Genomic DNA, 15,628 nt, shown 5'->3' on the forward strand with positions numbered 1-15,628 from the left:
TAACTTCCTCCTCCTTTAATAATGTAACGGAGAATTAGATTCAAGACTCATGGATACGTGTAACATATCAAAGAAAAAACTAGTGCGATGAAGAGCATTTGGGATAGGCTTGAGCCAATGTTATCAACTACATATTGGCTTATGAAGTCCAATTAGCCAAGACAAGTGTGATGGCATTACCTTGGGCGAGATTCTATCTCATCCATCTGTTTAAATAGTAATCAACATCAGAAAAGCTTGTTTGAGAAATCAATATCAGCTTATGATCACAAAAGTTATCATGGAATTTGCTAAAGCATGTTTATGTACAATCGGATTCACCTTTTCCCTTTGGCCATGACATTATTAATCAATGCAAACATTTGAACGACAAAGATAGTTCGGCTCTTTTAAAAGCCTAGTATAGTTTTTAATGGATAAGAGTAAAAACCACTAAACAAACTTGGCTAAAACAGAAGACGTTAGATTAGTTTTTGACACTATTAACGAGATTTGTCTATTTGTTTATTTTTTGTTGTACTTGGAACTCATTGGCAAATTCTTCAAAAGCTTACCTTCTCTTCTGGATATTACAGAGCTGGGGAGGGAGTTGATGATAATGGCAGGCAGATAAATTGTTGAAGAATAATTTAGTTAGATTTGAAACTTTGGACCATCTCTGCAATATGTACCAAAATTCTTAACAACTACTTTAGAAAAAAAAATAAAAATAAAAATAAGGACCATAATCAATTGATTGGGCCATGAAGTATTGGTAAGGAAAAGACACTCAAGTTTGGATCTATTCCATTAAAAAAATCAGTTTTTAGATGAAACTATCACAATATAATAATTCTTCAAATATTGAACCCAACCAAGATGGACAAATGAGCATGAGCGGAAAGGATAAGCCACTCAAGAGAAGAGAATCTTCATGAATGAAATAATTGGTCCCCATGTAAAATAATGTGCATCATGACTAATGAGAAAAATAAAAAAAAGATAACCCAAGTTTTCAATCACACATCATCATCTACTCCAAGTCAAAAACAGTGGGAAAAGCCTAGAAGCAATCAAATTTTTAGTCATCACTTGAGCAAAATCAACTCTATAATATCTCATCCTCTCTTATCTCTATCTGCAATGGAGAGGGTAAAAAGCAAAAACATGATCAATAATTAAAAAAGACCAAAAAAAAAGAAAAGAAAAGGGAAAGTACAAAAAAAAAAAAAAAAAACCCACTCTGATCTAGCAGTTTTTGTCCCTAAAATCAATAATCCTCATGTGACCATAATCAAGAATGGGAAAATTGACAATATCTTTCTCAAAATACAGGCTTTTGGAGAGCAATGAAGGATAGACTGTTTATCAAGAAAATTCTTTATGGGCATCATCAAATTCAGAATTCTCAACTCCATCTAACAGCATTTCTTGATACCGGCACTTACGGCTGCAAAAGGCTTTCTCACCCCTACATGTTTAGAGGCAAACAATTAGGACTAGAATTTGTTGATGTCATAACTCACAAGAAATATAAAAGAAAACACTTTAGTGTAGCATACGATTTTAAGTGAAACTCTATTTTTGTCCATCTTCTATATCATCATAACACTAAAATTGCAGTTTAACCAAAAGCATCAACATGGTACTAGAATATAATAAAAATGAGATCATTTACCAGAATATTAACAAAGCCACGAGTTTAAACACAATAGAATTGTTCAATTCCTATGTTCAATTCTATAAACTTATCAAATACTTATGATGCATCCTATAATATTTCTATCTAGTTGTCAAGGAAGAAGCTTCAAAGTTGAAGACTAAACTTTTTTACTATGTCTAGTACTCTCAATTCAATAGAAGGAAATGGAACAAACCTGTAAATGTAAATGTCTTTAGTCTGTTCAAGATTCTTCTTGCAAGTGTAACAGAAGCTGAGGAAATTCTCCAACATAGAGTTTGGTTCATCTGGTAAGGAACAGTAGGTCTCCACAATGCAGTTGTCAAATATATGAGTGGTTTTTGGATTTGGCCCATGAGATATCACACATGTGTAATCCTCAGAAAGCTCCATCTCGGTCACAGAGAGACTACCAGCTGTGACCACTCTTGGAGACTCCTTTGTTTGGATGCCAGAACTGGCAGGACCAAATGCTGATATTTGTGAATTTCTGGTCTTGATTCCAAGATCAGCTGGAGATTTTGGAGACTCAACAGTTGGAGAAACTGTAGAGGCTGGCAGAGGAGGGATTTGAACTCTAAGCTTTGTACCAAAGAGAACCTTTCCATTGCTTGGTTTAGAACAATTCTCTTCAATACTTCCATCATTTAGAGTATCTATAAGAGCAAGGCCAATGCCTTTGGAGTCCATTTTGTCCCATGAGTGTTTTTTTTCTAAGACAACTTTTGGGGATTTAGGCTGGTTTCTCTCATAAGAGAAAGGACTTCCAAAAGGAGAGAATGGTGGTGTTTCAAGAATTGAGGTTGGACTCATCGTAGCTTCAGTTTCTGAGAGACCCTTTGCTATTAGAGCTTTGAATCTTGGTGAACCAAAGAAAGATGGAATAGGTCTTGTGCGTTTCTGGGATGGTGATGATTGAGAGCTGTGATCAGACATTAAAGATTGCTTGCTGGTCACTGCTCTTGATCTATTTCTCAGCATAACTCTATATTCTCATATACTCCTTAGCCAAATATAATAAAATTCTGATTTCTCACTGCCTAACATGAAACAAGAAGTACATATAAAGTTTCAGTCTTTCACACCAAAGAAAATAAATTTAAAAAGAAATTAAAGTGATGCAGAGAACAATACCAGAGATACATAAGCATAACTGAGAGCTCACCTGTACTAAATAAGCGTAATTTAAATTTACTCAGAAATCACCATGAGTTGCTGCAGGTGACTGTCTCAAAGGTTAGAAGCAAAAAGTTCTATTTTTTTTTCCTAGAAAAGCGCTACTGTAATGCACTTAGCTTCATAAAAAAAAAAACAAAAAACAAAAAACCCAGTATTTGAAAACAAAAAACAAAAAAAGAAAGTTCACTCTCTATCAAAAAACTGAAAAGCCTGCTAGATCTCTGTAGCCTCCATATGCTTAGCATTAAGAAAACAACTATGAAATAAAGATTGGGCTTCCTCTTCCCCTTGTTCCTTCATGAAGTTAACAAAAAACAATTCCCATCATAGCAATTTGCATGCAAACCATGTGATCAAGGACAGAAGTGAACAAGAGCACTGCCATTTACAACAAAAAGAACCGTGTATTTTTATACTCTCAAGGTGTTTCAGAAAGACACGGACATAAAAATTGTTTTACACCTCCCCATGAAAAAGAAACCCCATCATCACCATGTAATTAAATTGAAAGCCTCAAAACTTTGCTTTCTCTGTCAGTGGGTTTTTCACACTCACTGCCATCAATTTCACTCTGTCACTTCCTCTTTATTCAGGTCTCAGCCCTTGCAAAATCAAAACGAACATGCACAGAGAGAAAAGTGAACTAAAAAAAAAAAAGAAAAAAAAAAAAAAGAAGAGGCTTTAACTCAAAAGGGATGAGTTGTGTTTGGTTGTGAACCTTTTAAAGAGAGAAGAAGAGGAGGGGTGTGCGTGAAAATCAGTGGTTTTTACAACACGCCCTTAACTCCCAAATTTTTTATTACTTAAAAAATATATATATATATATATATATATATATTTTTAGTTTTCTTATTCTGTGTGTGTTTTGCACACAACGAGTTTTGTCTTTTTGCGAGAGGTGTTTCTTTCTTTAAGTATGGTACTTTGTCCAGACTCTCTTCGACTCTGTCTAAAATCTATCACTGTTGTGTGAACTGAGCTGCTATAAATGCAGAAATAAACGCACGCACTTGTAGGGATTGCTTAGAAAACACTTTTTTTTATTATTTTATATTAAAAAAATTACTAAAGAATTTTTTGTTAGGACAAAACTTGTTAAATTTTTTTTTGCCATATGCCAACATCATTTATGGAGAAATAATTGAAAAAGAAAAAGAATAGTTCAACCCTAAAATTTATATTGTTCAAGTAATTATAAGATTGACAATTAAATTGTTGCGCATTCATATTAAAGATGTGAAAATAGTTAAAATGCTATTGTATAACTCAAAACACTAAAATGGGCTATAAATCAAAAGGTGTTATATATATATATATATATTTTTTTTTTTTTTTAATAAATATAACTTAAAAGAAAATTTATATATATATTGTGGCACGGTACATCTCCTCTTTTATTTATTCTCTTTTTAGTTTTTTATGGTATTTATTGTATAGAATATATTATTTTATGGTGTTGTTTTATATTATTTTAATGTGTTGTATGCTAAAATAAAATATTTAATTTTGAATATATTGTAAAATGAATTGTTAAAGTAGATTAAAAAAAATGACTTTTTGAATTGCTAAAAGCTACCATGTATTTTTTTAGATATTTTGATTTGAATGCTCTTAAATGGTTAATGTCATCCTATATAGATATATATATATATATATATATATATATATATATTTTGGGGGGGGGGGGTGTGTGGGGGAAGAAGGTAGTCCTTTCTTGGATTTGTTTCTTCGTATGTGATATTGTCATTTGCCACATCATTCAATTTCGCTAAAGTTGATAAAATTTTCTTATGAATCTAATCATGATAGATGTAAGTGTTATAAAATAAAATATTATATGTCAAGAGTTTTGTAACTCTTTTGATTTCTCGCGATGTTTTCAAATGAGACATCTAAAACATTAAATAAATAAAAATATAAGATACCTTCGTGTATTAGGATATATCACAATGAATGTATATTAGTATATGTAATTTATACCATTTTTGCAGCATGTAATGTAGTATATTATTCTACTTTGATGTTTTTGAAAAAAAGAAAATACTTCATTTTCATAAGAGATTTTTTAAATGTATTTGAGTTGGCCTATGATTATGAGGGTTTTGTCTGAACTCTCGTTTGCACAAGGCCATTATTCACTTTTAAGGGTGATAAAAGTGATGGTTTACCCTCAAACTCCTACATTATTGTGTGTATATCTTGTAAGTTGATTTCCTTTTTTTTTTTTCTTTTTTTTTTTTGAGAAAGCATCTTGTAAGTTGATAGTGATGCATCTCAGCATTTAAAAAAAATGGTGTAAAGATTCATATGTGTGCAACAAATACGTACCAAAAGAAAGAGTTTGAGGGTACATAATGGGACCCAAAACAAAGCTTCTTTGTTTATAGTGTAATTAAGTTCTATAAAGGCCACGTTTGCATGTCCTAGTCTCCTAGAAGCATTGATTACTGGGTCCAAAATTAGTTGGTACTCCTATATTAGATCTTTTATGCATATTTTAAATCTTATACTTTAATTTTCTACTTAGTCTCTTTTGGAAAAGAAAAAGATTTGGATGAGGATTGGGGTTTAGATGAAAGCACATGGCTAGGCCAGTCATTGGCAAGGATTAAGGAAACAAATAATCGTGCCTACTTGGAAACTGGGATTAGAGCCTAAATTTTTTTTTTGGATAAAAAACAGGGACTAGACCTAGAGACAGGCTTGGCTTTCTAAATAATTGAACTGGAATAAAAAAAATATATATATATATATATTTTTTTTTTGGATAAGCATATCATAATGAAAGCTAAAATCAGATTAAGCCACCGTGCTAGTACATGAGTGGCTCCCTTTTCTCTTAAAAACAATTGCTACCGTAGAATAAGCAATCTATCACGGCCCTTAAATGCTATATATAAGCACAATAATTTTTTTAAATATATTCTTTTTTTTTTTTTTTTTTGAGGGGGAAATCTGTAAATTCATTGAAATAAACTGGCTAAATCAGTCTGAAGTACATGAAAAACTTGTGGTGGAGTTTCCTCCATCCACACTAAAATGTCTTGAATGTTAAGTGCATGTTTGGCCAAACTATGAGCAACACTATTACAATCTCTCGTTACATAAGAGTACAGTAATTTTTCAAACGAATAGGAGTAGTACTTAGCATCATTGATCAAAGGTCCTATGTGAGACATGGAGCTCTCGGAATCTGTTAAAGCATTCACCACCAGCAATGAGTCACCTTCCAAAACCGCATTTTCACGCCAATTTCTGCAGCAAAAGACAGTGCCAGGCCTGCTGCCATAGCTTCAACTTTACTGCTATTGTGCGCTTGAGGTGGTAGATTATGATTAATGTAAGGTCACTTTTATATAAGGTCACTATTGACATTAATTTTTATGTATGCCAATCATAAATTGTGACAATTGTAAGAATGATGTGAAATTTGTTTTGACATTAGACTTGTGGGAGCCAAATATACGAAGTAAAGTTGTCATATAGGGTTTGTGATTAGTTGCCTCTTTTTAAGGTAACTCTACCGTTGACTTTTTAAATTTTATCAATTTATTTTAAAATATATAAATTGAATTTTGCCACATCATCAATAATATAAATAAATACCAAAATTATGATAGTTAATGTTTGTTTAAAATTTAATGATGTGGTTTATTAATTTCAAAATGAATGGATAAGTTTTAAAGAATTTTTTAGTAGAATTATTTTAAGAATTCTGGAGAATCCTAATGGAGAACTTAGTAAATATATATATATATATATATAAATTATTTTTTTCTGCGGTGGAGTAAATGAATTAGTCAATATATCTTTGCGTTTACAATATACAGCACAACTTTAATTTAGTCTGTCTTTTTTAAAGAAGAAAGATTTATTCACTTGTTTTTATACTTCTCATTAAAAAAAAAAATGATTATGATCTAGTGAGGTGGAACACAAAAAATAAATAAATAAATAAATAAAATTCAACATGACACAAATATATAGCACTAATCTATTGTCACTATCTTTTCTTTTCCTTTTTAGATTGGAATCACTATCTTTTCTTTGGAATAAATAATGTTTCTTTTCTTCATAATATATGTGCGTCTTCCATTTGCGTGCATGAATAATCTATAATCACATCATGGTTTATACTTTATGCTGCTTCCAGGCATTTGAAACCTCAAAGTATTATATTTGATATTTCCACATAAAATAAATGAAAACTCTTAGCTAATGCTTACACAACTCATAACATTTAATTGTATAAATATTTTTAAAATCAAATTATTATATTATATGTTTTTGTGGGGGTAACAGACCGGGGAGCCCACACCAATATACACGTTGGGCCAAGGGCCCAGTCCAAAAGAGAACCCCTCCTCGGCCATGAGAAGAACCCCTCATTGGCCACACTTGGCCGAGGACAAAGGGAACGGCCTATCACTGAGAGTGGCACTCTGGGTCATTTCATGGAATAGGAAAAGTAATAAGACAGAAAATGACAACGGAAAGAATAGAAATATCTAAGGGAAAGCTGCCATTATTGCATTCAGTGCTCTGTACCTGACAGAGCCATGCTTTTCTACCTTTACAACCACTCCCAACAACTTTGGAGAGGGGCTAATGGGACAGGTATTAGCATTATGAATCTAAATCGGGAGGAAGGGAACTAATATAAAAGGGGGGTGAAGGGAGGCAATGAAGGGGACTCTGGAACCCCTACCACTAAACGTGTACTAGAAAAAGCTCCTTGGATTGTGCCGAGGACCAAACTTCCTTGATAAACTCAGTTCATCTTTGCTTGACTGTCATGAACATCATATTAACTGTTACCCATGTACTAAGGCCTAGTTCTTCGACCCACTCTCTACAAATTTATTATACCGGGCTCATAGGTCCAAGATCCCATACATCTTGAGCTTGGGCTGCAAAACATGATCCTACAGTTTTATTTACATTTAAAATGTATGTTAAATTTTATGTCAATTGAGTGTCATTTTTTACTCAATCCATAAACTCTTTATTTTGTTTAACATTTAAAATTTTAAATATAAAACTTGAAATGTAAGTGTAAGGAACCAAAAATTTGTGGCCCAAGCCCACTTAGAATAATGGGTTGTACCTTTTAAACCTGGCCCAAACCAATAAATTTTGTAAGAGATGGGAAAGAACAACAACAACGGGTTTTGCCCAAGGACAAGTACAAGGGAGAATCTCCTTTTTTATTCAGCAACAAATGAGTATGAGGTTCTATACAGGTGTTCCCGGGGAGACTGGGTTTGCATAAAGGTGGTCATGTTCACTTTCTTCTCCAAGAGCTTTTTCTTCTGTTTCTTTTCTCTCTCTCTCTCTTTTCGATCCCTCTTTCCAATGCTCCCTCCTTTCCTTATGTACTTTTCCCTTCATCACATCTTCACCATCCATTTCTACCTTACCTTCCTACTCTTTTGACACTTGTTACCTTTCACATCTAACTTATACTATTTAGGTCACTTTCTCATTAATGCGGCTGATAAAACTGTTGTCTACCATTTAATGTGGATGCAACAGGCTACATCAGGCCAAAAGCTTCCCTACTGCCTACTGACTTCCACTCTCTTCAGATTTTAGCTTCCACTTAGAATACCATAGAATATCAGGACTCATTTCTTCTCCTCCTCGGGTGGCTTCTCCCTTTAGGCCCGTGGCTTGTAGTATTACCACATCAATGCTGCGACCTTTCGACTTCCTCCTCGGTCTTCGGGCCAATGCTGAGACCCTTCAACTTCCTCCTCGGTCCTTGGATACCCACACTAAGCATATTATGAAGATAATGTAATCTAATGAAAAAATATTAATAGGTGTGTAATTCTTTGTTAAGGTGCTTAGTAATTTTTTTTTTTTAAATTAAATAAATAAAATTTCATTATTGGATCACACGTTCTCTTCATGGTTCATGATTATCCGATATGTCATACTTTTTAGTTATCAAATGCTATTTACTATATAAAATTCATTCAACTCATGTTTTAATATAAAATTTTAGAATACAAAAAATAAATAAGTAAATAAATAAAATATGAACATTTATAAACAACATAATAAATATGTTAAGATAATCTTGATATTATACAAATGCTAGATAGAAAATATAAATCTAACAATAAATTTTTTTAATAGTGTTAGATAAGCACACGTTATGAGAAGAAAACTTCAAAGTGAACCAATTTTCATATTTTTTTTTAACAAAGTTTTCTTCCCAACTGATTTGAAATAATCTCTTTTAATTCATTTAACTCATTCAATAACAATTCATAAAATCATCTATATATATTATTTAAAATAATTTATACAATTCATTAAAAAATCATCTACTTTTTTTTTTTTTTTGGATAAGATCATGTACTTAAAATGCAAGTGAATAATTTTATTAATTGACAAGTAATCCTTCCAACAGAAGGCAAACTTTTTATTTTATTTTATTTTGGGTTTCATTTAAAGGTAAACCTTTTATTTTATTTTGGGTTTCTTTTACATTTTAATGGGGTTTGAATTGAGGGCCCAATAGGTCAAGCAAAATTTGGGGGCTTGCTCGATATATTGCTTGTCGCTTAGGCTCTTAGTAAAGGTGGTAGGGCCCACAACAAAAGATTATTAAAAAAAATGGTGAAAACTGAAAAGGGGACCCAATGTATTGCTCCACGGACCTGAGGCCGCAGAGAGAGAGAGAGAGAGAGAGACGTACACTACACAATCTGTTGGAAAATTATTATATACTTTCATAGTATTATAAATATATATTTTTTCTTCTCATATGAATAGTAGGTCTCACTAATTAAATTTATAGAGAAAAAAATATGCATTTATTCTACTACAAGAGTACATAATAATTTTCCAACCTTTTTACACCTTTCCCGTTAATTACGTAGGGGTCCACTTAAAAAAATGTTTATGTGAAAAGGACCCACTTTTTATATTAACCCCACCACTCAAAAAGAGATCAAATAAAGATATACATAATTACAATCCCAATGCCAAATTGTGGGCCCTAAAGGGCCTTGTCTTTTTGGCTTTTTTTTTTGTTAACGTATACTTAACCTCTGGCTCCACCATCTTTTGGGCCCCACTTTTGGTTTGTAGAGAAGAAAATATTGGAGGGTACCAAATGGAGGATTGTTCACTAAAAAGTAAAAATTGCCAAATTGGCACACTCTGGTTATTTTGAATTTGCGTCGTGTTTATGTCATGTTTAGCGTATTGGGGGTGCTGAACATAAGGTAAAATCTTTACTGCTGATATTGTAACGTCTATTTGGGGATGCTCGGGTGATGGATTCAATAAATTTATATATATATATATATATATAAAATTGTTATGAATTTGAAAGTCTTAAATTATATCAATCACAAACCACTTTCTTATATAATAACAAAATGAATAAATAAATAAAACTATTGATCTTGTAACGTTTTAATGGATAGACAATAAGATTTTTTGTCGTCTTTTTATTTCTTTTTCTATTTTAATTTAAAAAAAGAATACAAATACCCTATTAATTGAATATAGTAGATAGGTATGACCATAAAAGAACAAATGTTTGGAGGACATTGATGAAAATAGTGAATGGAAGATCCTCGATGCTCCTATTTTGACCCATAATTTAACCTCAATTTCACTTGAAAAATAGTAATATTAATCCCTGGATGTCATAAGAATAAGTTTCTCTCGCCATGACACTTCTTCTTCTTCTTTTTATTCACCTTAAGCAATTTTACATTTCCCTTTTATTATTACTCCATATTGCACCGTAAATATTGCCAATTATTGTTTTTATTACCGTTTGGGATAAGGAAAAGGTTGACCATTTTATCATTAATCACCACATTGTGTTGTGTTAGATTCATTTATTGTGTTTTAAATTGTAGTAATTGTTAGCCTCATTAGCAAAAGCCTTGTTTATTATTTTTATGTTGCATTGGGAATGACAATTTTTGTGACCGTCGATCGTTGGGTCCAAAGTTGGTTTCATTGGGAAAATTCTCATGTAAAACAGAAAAACGTGATTGTTATTATTATTAATATCATTATTTTTTGAGAATCACGTGATTGTTAATTGGTTCAATTAATAAAATCATTATCGTAGATTTATTTAACAGATTAAATCTCATAAACTCTTTTTTGGGGCACTATCCACTAACCATGCGTTATTATGGGTCTATGGTTCTACGCACTCTACTAAAAAAGTCTTAAATAGTAACTCTAAAGTCTAAACCTAGGGTTTCTTTTTAGTTGTCTTTTTCTGTTTTGTGTTTTCTTAGCAGGAACCACATCTGGGTATTTGTATCTCAGCAAGATTTGAAAACTGTAACTACAAGGAGTTCAAAAAGTTAATCACTTTTCAATTACTTGAAAACCTCTTACTATCAAGATCAATTGCCATCCATAAAGCCTACTCATTACTCAACAGATATTACTACCTTTTGGTATGGCGTGGAGATAGAGTAGGAATTTGTAACTTTATATTTATGCGGGTTTACTTCCCGAGTGCTCTTAAGATATTTATTAATGAATCATTTTAAGAAAGATTTTGTACTACTTTTATAAGAAATTAAAAAAAAAAATGTCAAAATATTAATTGAAAATTTCTTTTCCTTCTCATACAAAATTTCCTGAAATAATTTACTAACAAATGTTCTTAGGATATCTATTAACTTTTTCTATACACAAATCATACGGGCTGAATTGATGGCCATCTAAAGTGTGGATATGTGAGATGTATTTTTATTTTTATTATTATTATTTTTTTTTAAGAGAGTGTGAGGTGTAGATTATTCTTCATTTGGTTTCCACGTCCCAAGTTATTGAAGTGTTAAATTTTGACCCATATATGGTATGACATACTTCCTAATCCTATTGGTCAGCTTAGACAATCCTATCATATCCTCTCTTCTATTCCTTTCCATTCTTCAGTCATTACATTTTTTTTTCTTCAAAAAAATGGTGGTTCAAATTCAATAGGTTGATTCCAAGACTTAGCCATAAAGTAACTCATCGTTGGTGATTGCATCCGAGAAATTTTTTGAGAGGTTAAGTAGGGCAAAAAAGTTCTTTGATTGGAAAAATGCTATGAGAAGTGTACAAACTTGGAGTTCTTTGGACATGGGCATATGACAATGCATGTGTCAAAAAGAAAAGTAAACGAAAAATTTTCAAAATAGCCAATATGCATAAGAAACCAGACACATCCGCACAGATAACTATTTATGCATTAAAAAAATTGTGAGTTGTAATCAAGGTTGTCAAAATTGGGAATTTACGTAGGATCGTTGAAGGTAGGTTGGATCATAGATTGTAGAATCGGATCGTGAATCGTAAGATCCTACATATTTTCAAATTTAAAGCAAAAAACACATTAATAATGACTTTGTATGTTGAATAATCACGTAAATTATAAATTGTGGAGAGTAAAAGACCGAGAGGCCTATGTCAATATCTACATTGGGCCAAGGGCCCCAGTCCAAGGACGAAACCCTCCTCGGCCATGGGAAGAACCACTTCTCGGCCATTTCCTCGGTCATATATGGCCGAGGACAAAGGGAACGGCTTATCACTGAGAGAGGCACTCCGGGTCACTCCATGGAACAGGAAAAGTACTAAAATAGAAAAGGACAACGGGGAAAATAGAAATGTCTAAGGGAAAAACTGTCACTATTGCATTTTGTGCCTTGCACCTGACATAGCCATGCTTTTCTGCCTATACAACCACTCCGCTACCATTATTGCATTCAGGGCCTTGTACCTGACATAGCCATGCTTTTCTGCATTTACAACCACTCCCAATAACTTGGGGGAAAAGCTGATGGGACAAGTATCAATACTAGGAACCCAATTCAGGAAGAAGGAAACTACTATAAAAGAGGGTGAAGGGAAGCAGAAAGGGGAGGGGGGGGGGGGGGGGGGGGGCTAGAACCCCTATCACTCAAGAGACTCCAGAAAAAGCCCCTTGGGCCGTGCCGAGGACCAACCCTCTATGACAAACCCAGTTCATCCTGGCTTCACCGTGATAAATGCCATGTTAGCCGTTGCCCATGCACTAAAACCTAGCTCTTCGTCCCACTCTCTACAAATTTATTGTACCAGGCTCACTGGTCCAAGATCCCATACATCTTGGGCTTGGGCTGCAAAACGTGAGCCTACATAAATCTATCCATAAAAAAACTAAGATTTGCATCATATGATTTAATTTGCATGTCATATATTACTAAGTCTATACTAACGAAATAAATATATTTAAATTTTGACCCAATGTATCTAAAAAGTTTAATAAATGTTTAATTAGCAATCAAATACCAAAATATTTATCAAAAAATATGGAAAATATTTTCCAAATTTTAAGTTCCAAGTTTGAAATCCAAAATACAATATAAAATCCAAAAGCAAGACGAATATTAAGGTGAAGTGAACATTTAATTATTCTCATTCTAAAGTTCTTATAACCACCGTCCTAAATTCCTAATCATCATCATCCATTTCATCATCTATGTAGACATTATATATTTGTATACTAGAGCTACGAAAGACATCAAGATACAATTTCATACTCAACTATTCAAGTTATACCACTCAGCAACAATTAAAGAGTATGCTAAAAAAAAAAAATCAATCAATCAATATACAAATACAAGCATAATTGATAAAATTATATATAAAAAAAATATTTTAATAATATTAGAACACAAATATTGATTAAACAAATTTAACAACATTATAGCTTAAAAGGTAGCAAAGCTAATATCAAATTCTTCATTTAGAAATGATGAAGCATTCATTTATTTTGATTACAAGTGAACTAGAAAGTAGAAAACATTTGCTTAGGTTAACATAATTTTATAAAAATAAAATAAAAAGTCATACCATCACAACATGAAAAAATAAAAACCCTTAAAGTTTCATCAAAACAAAAAATTTATCTCATAAAAAACAAAATCAAAATTTTTTGTTTTTGGTAGGATCGTATCAGTAGAATCCCATACGATCCTACCATTTTTACTATCCTAATGCAATCCTAAACGTTTTGGTGAGGTGGGATCATAAAATTGTGCGATCCTACGATCCATATCGCGATTTTTACAATCATGGTTGTAATATTTATTCTACCACTTAAATTTTTTTTAGAGAGTTTCAATTTATGACGTCCACTTCTAATGATAATTCTTTATCATCAGACCAAAACGCCAATCGGTTTTTGGTGTAGGCAAAGATTGAACCCTAGATCTCTTATTCAACCATAAAAAACTTTACCAATTGAGCTAACTGAAATTCATTTCTATCATCTAAAATAATTTCCAAGAATCATCAAATTTAGAATGAATAACTATAATTAATAATAAGTTAAAGAAATTTTCCTATAGTTCTAACCATTTCTCCAACACAATAATCGTAAAAAAATAAAATAAAAAATAAAAAAAAGAAAAAAAGAAAAAAGAAAAAAGAAAGAGTTAGTCTAGTGGTGCCATGATACTCACGGGAATATTTATGGTAATGGGGCATCTGTCCTACCCTAAATTTCTTAAAGAACTTTATAAAGTGTTCTCATATGATATGCCTTGAAAAGCATCAATTTTGTTCTTAATCCTTACAAAGATGCTTTGTGTAGTGGGTAGACACAATCATCTCACAATAGTCCGTGTGTTTCATTGAAAATGGCTCAAAAGTTACTAGAGTCATGACCTCTTGCTCAAGGAACTCAAAAAGTCTCTCTCTCTCTCTCTCTCTCTCTCTCTCTCTCTCACACACACACACACACGTCACTTCACAAAACTCCATTTTCTTCAATATACATATGTCACTTCTCTAATCTCCATTTTCTTCAATAGACATGGCTTTTCTATTCAATCACTTTCTTTACCCACACTCCTTTCAACCACATCAATTATATTTTTGAAGAAGTAGGTGGCACGGTTCTAAAATTGTCCTCGATTCCTCATGGCAACACACCATTGGAAGATGGATATTAGGGACTATTTCTGATGTATTCTTCTCTAGGATTAAATAAATTTTAATTACTATCATCATGCCCATAAAACGAGTGGAAGTCCCTTTCTTTGTGCCAAATGTCATTTCCATGTCAAACTAGATGATATTGTCATACAATAATTTTCTTATAGCAAATGTAGAAACATGACTGGTTTCTATTGAATATATTGACTGAGGCACTTTGGCAAAACCTCTGAGTCTCAGCATTGAAATGAAATTAAATCACACGTCAAATTAGGTGGTATTAGTGTTGGCGCCAAGTAGGATGAAATTGACCCTCCCAATTGAGTGACTTTGTTTACCAAGATAATTCTACTACTGTCTCCTTAAATTGTGCCATTTGTAGTGTAAACAAATTGCCAAGTGGTTGCAGAGAAAAAGAAGTACTGCATAAAAATTAAATGACAAATGGAACTAGGGTCCAAATTTTTAGTAGTAAATTAATGTTCTATTAGTATAATCCTCTTTCTGACCAAATTATTAAAAGTTGTTCTTGTAGCATCAGATCAGATTGATGTATGGAGGTTTGAAGAAAAGCCAAGTTGCATTTAAAAAAAAAAAAAAAAAAAAAAAAAAACTAATGTAAACAATGGTTTACCTTTAGTAAATATATTGATGTTAGTAAAAACTTAGGATTAATTGCATTTTTTCCGCAAATGTCATTTGCGCCAACCGACATTTTCCTTCCTTAATGGAAGGGTATGTTCGGGGTCAGATGACTCAGATATCCTCAATAGTTTATTACTTTATTTACCTCACAAAAATAAAATTTCAACTTTAAATTACAAA

General features: G+C 32.3%; 1 protein-coding gene across 2 annotated transcripts; it reads right to left on the reverse strand.

Moving 5' to 3' along the window:
• Positions 1-1,030: 1,030 nt before the first annotated feature.
• Positions 1,031-3,524, reverse strand: LOC126708848 (FCS-Like Zinc finger 8-like). Of its 2 annotated transcripts, XR_007649277.1 has the most exons (4): positions 2,826-3,524; positions 1,857-2,700; positions 1,222-1,450; positions 1,031-1,117 (listed from the first exon to the last, which is right to left on the reverse strand). XR_007649277.1 is itself a non-coding variant. In XM_050408820.1 (3 exons), the coding sequence occupies exons 2-3, from the start codon at positions 2,639-2,641 to the stop codon at positions 1,348-1,350; spliced, it is 888 nt and encodes a 295-aa protein (XP_050264777.1). In that variant the 5' UTR covers positions 2,642-2,700; positions 2,826-3,524; the 3' UTR covers positions 1,031-1,347. The 2 variants fall into 2 exon arrangements, 1 of the variants encoding a protein (XP_050264777.1); XM_050408820.1 differs by having other exon boundaries at positions 1,031-1,450.
• Positions 3,525-15,628: the final 12,104 nt, after the last annotated feature.

This window comes from Quercus robur, chromosome 12 (assembly GCF_932294415.1).
Source record: "Quercus robur chromosome 12, dhQueRobu3.1, whole genome shotgun sequence".
NCBI lineage: Eukaryota > Viridiplantae > Streptophyta > Magnoliopsida > Fagales > Fagaceae > Quercus > Quercus robur.

What these genes read in the sequence shown, in the direction of transcription:
- LOC126708848 (XM_050408820.1), bottom strand. Translation starts at nt 2,641, where the DNA reads ATGCTGAGAAATAGATCAAGAGCAGTGACCAGCAAGCAATCTTTAATG. An exon ending in AAAGACATTTACATTTACAG is followed by an intron (nt 1,451 to 1,856) that starts GTTTGTTCCATT and finishes CTAAACATGTAG; the next exon opens with GGGTGAGAAAGCCTTTTGCA.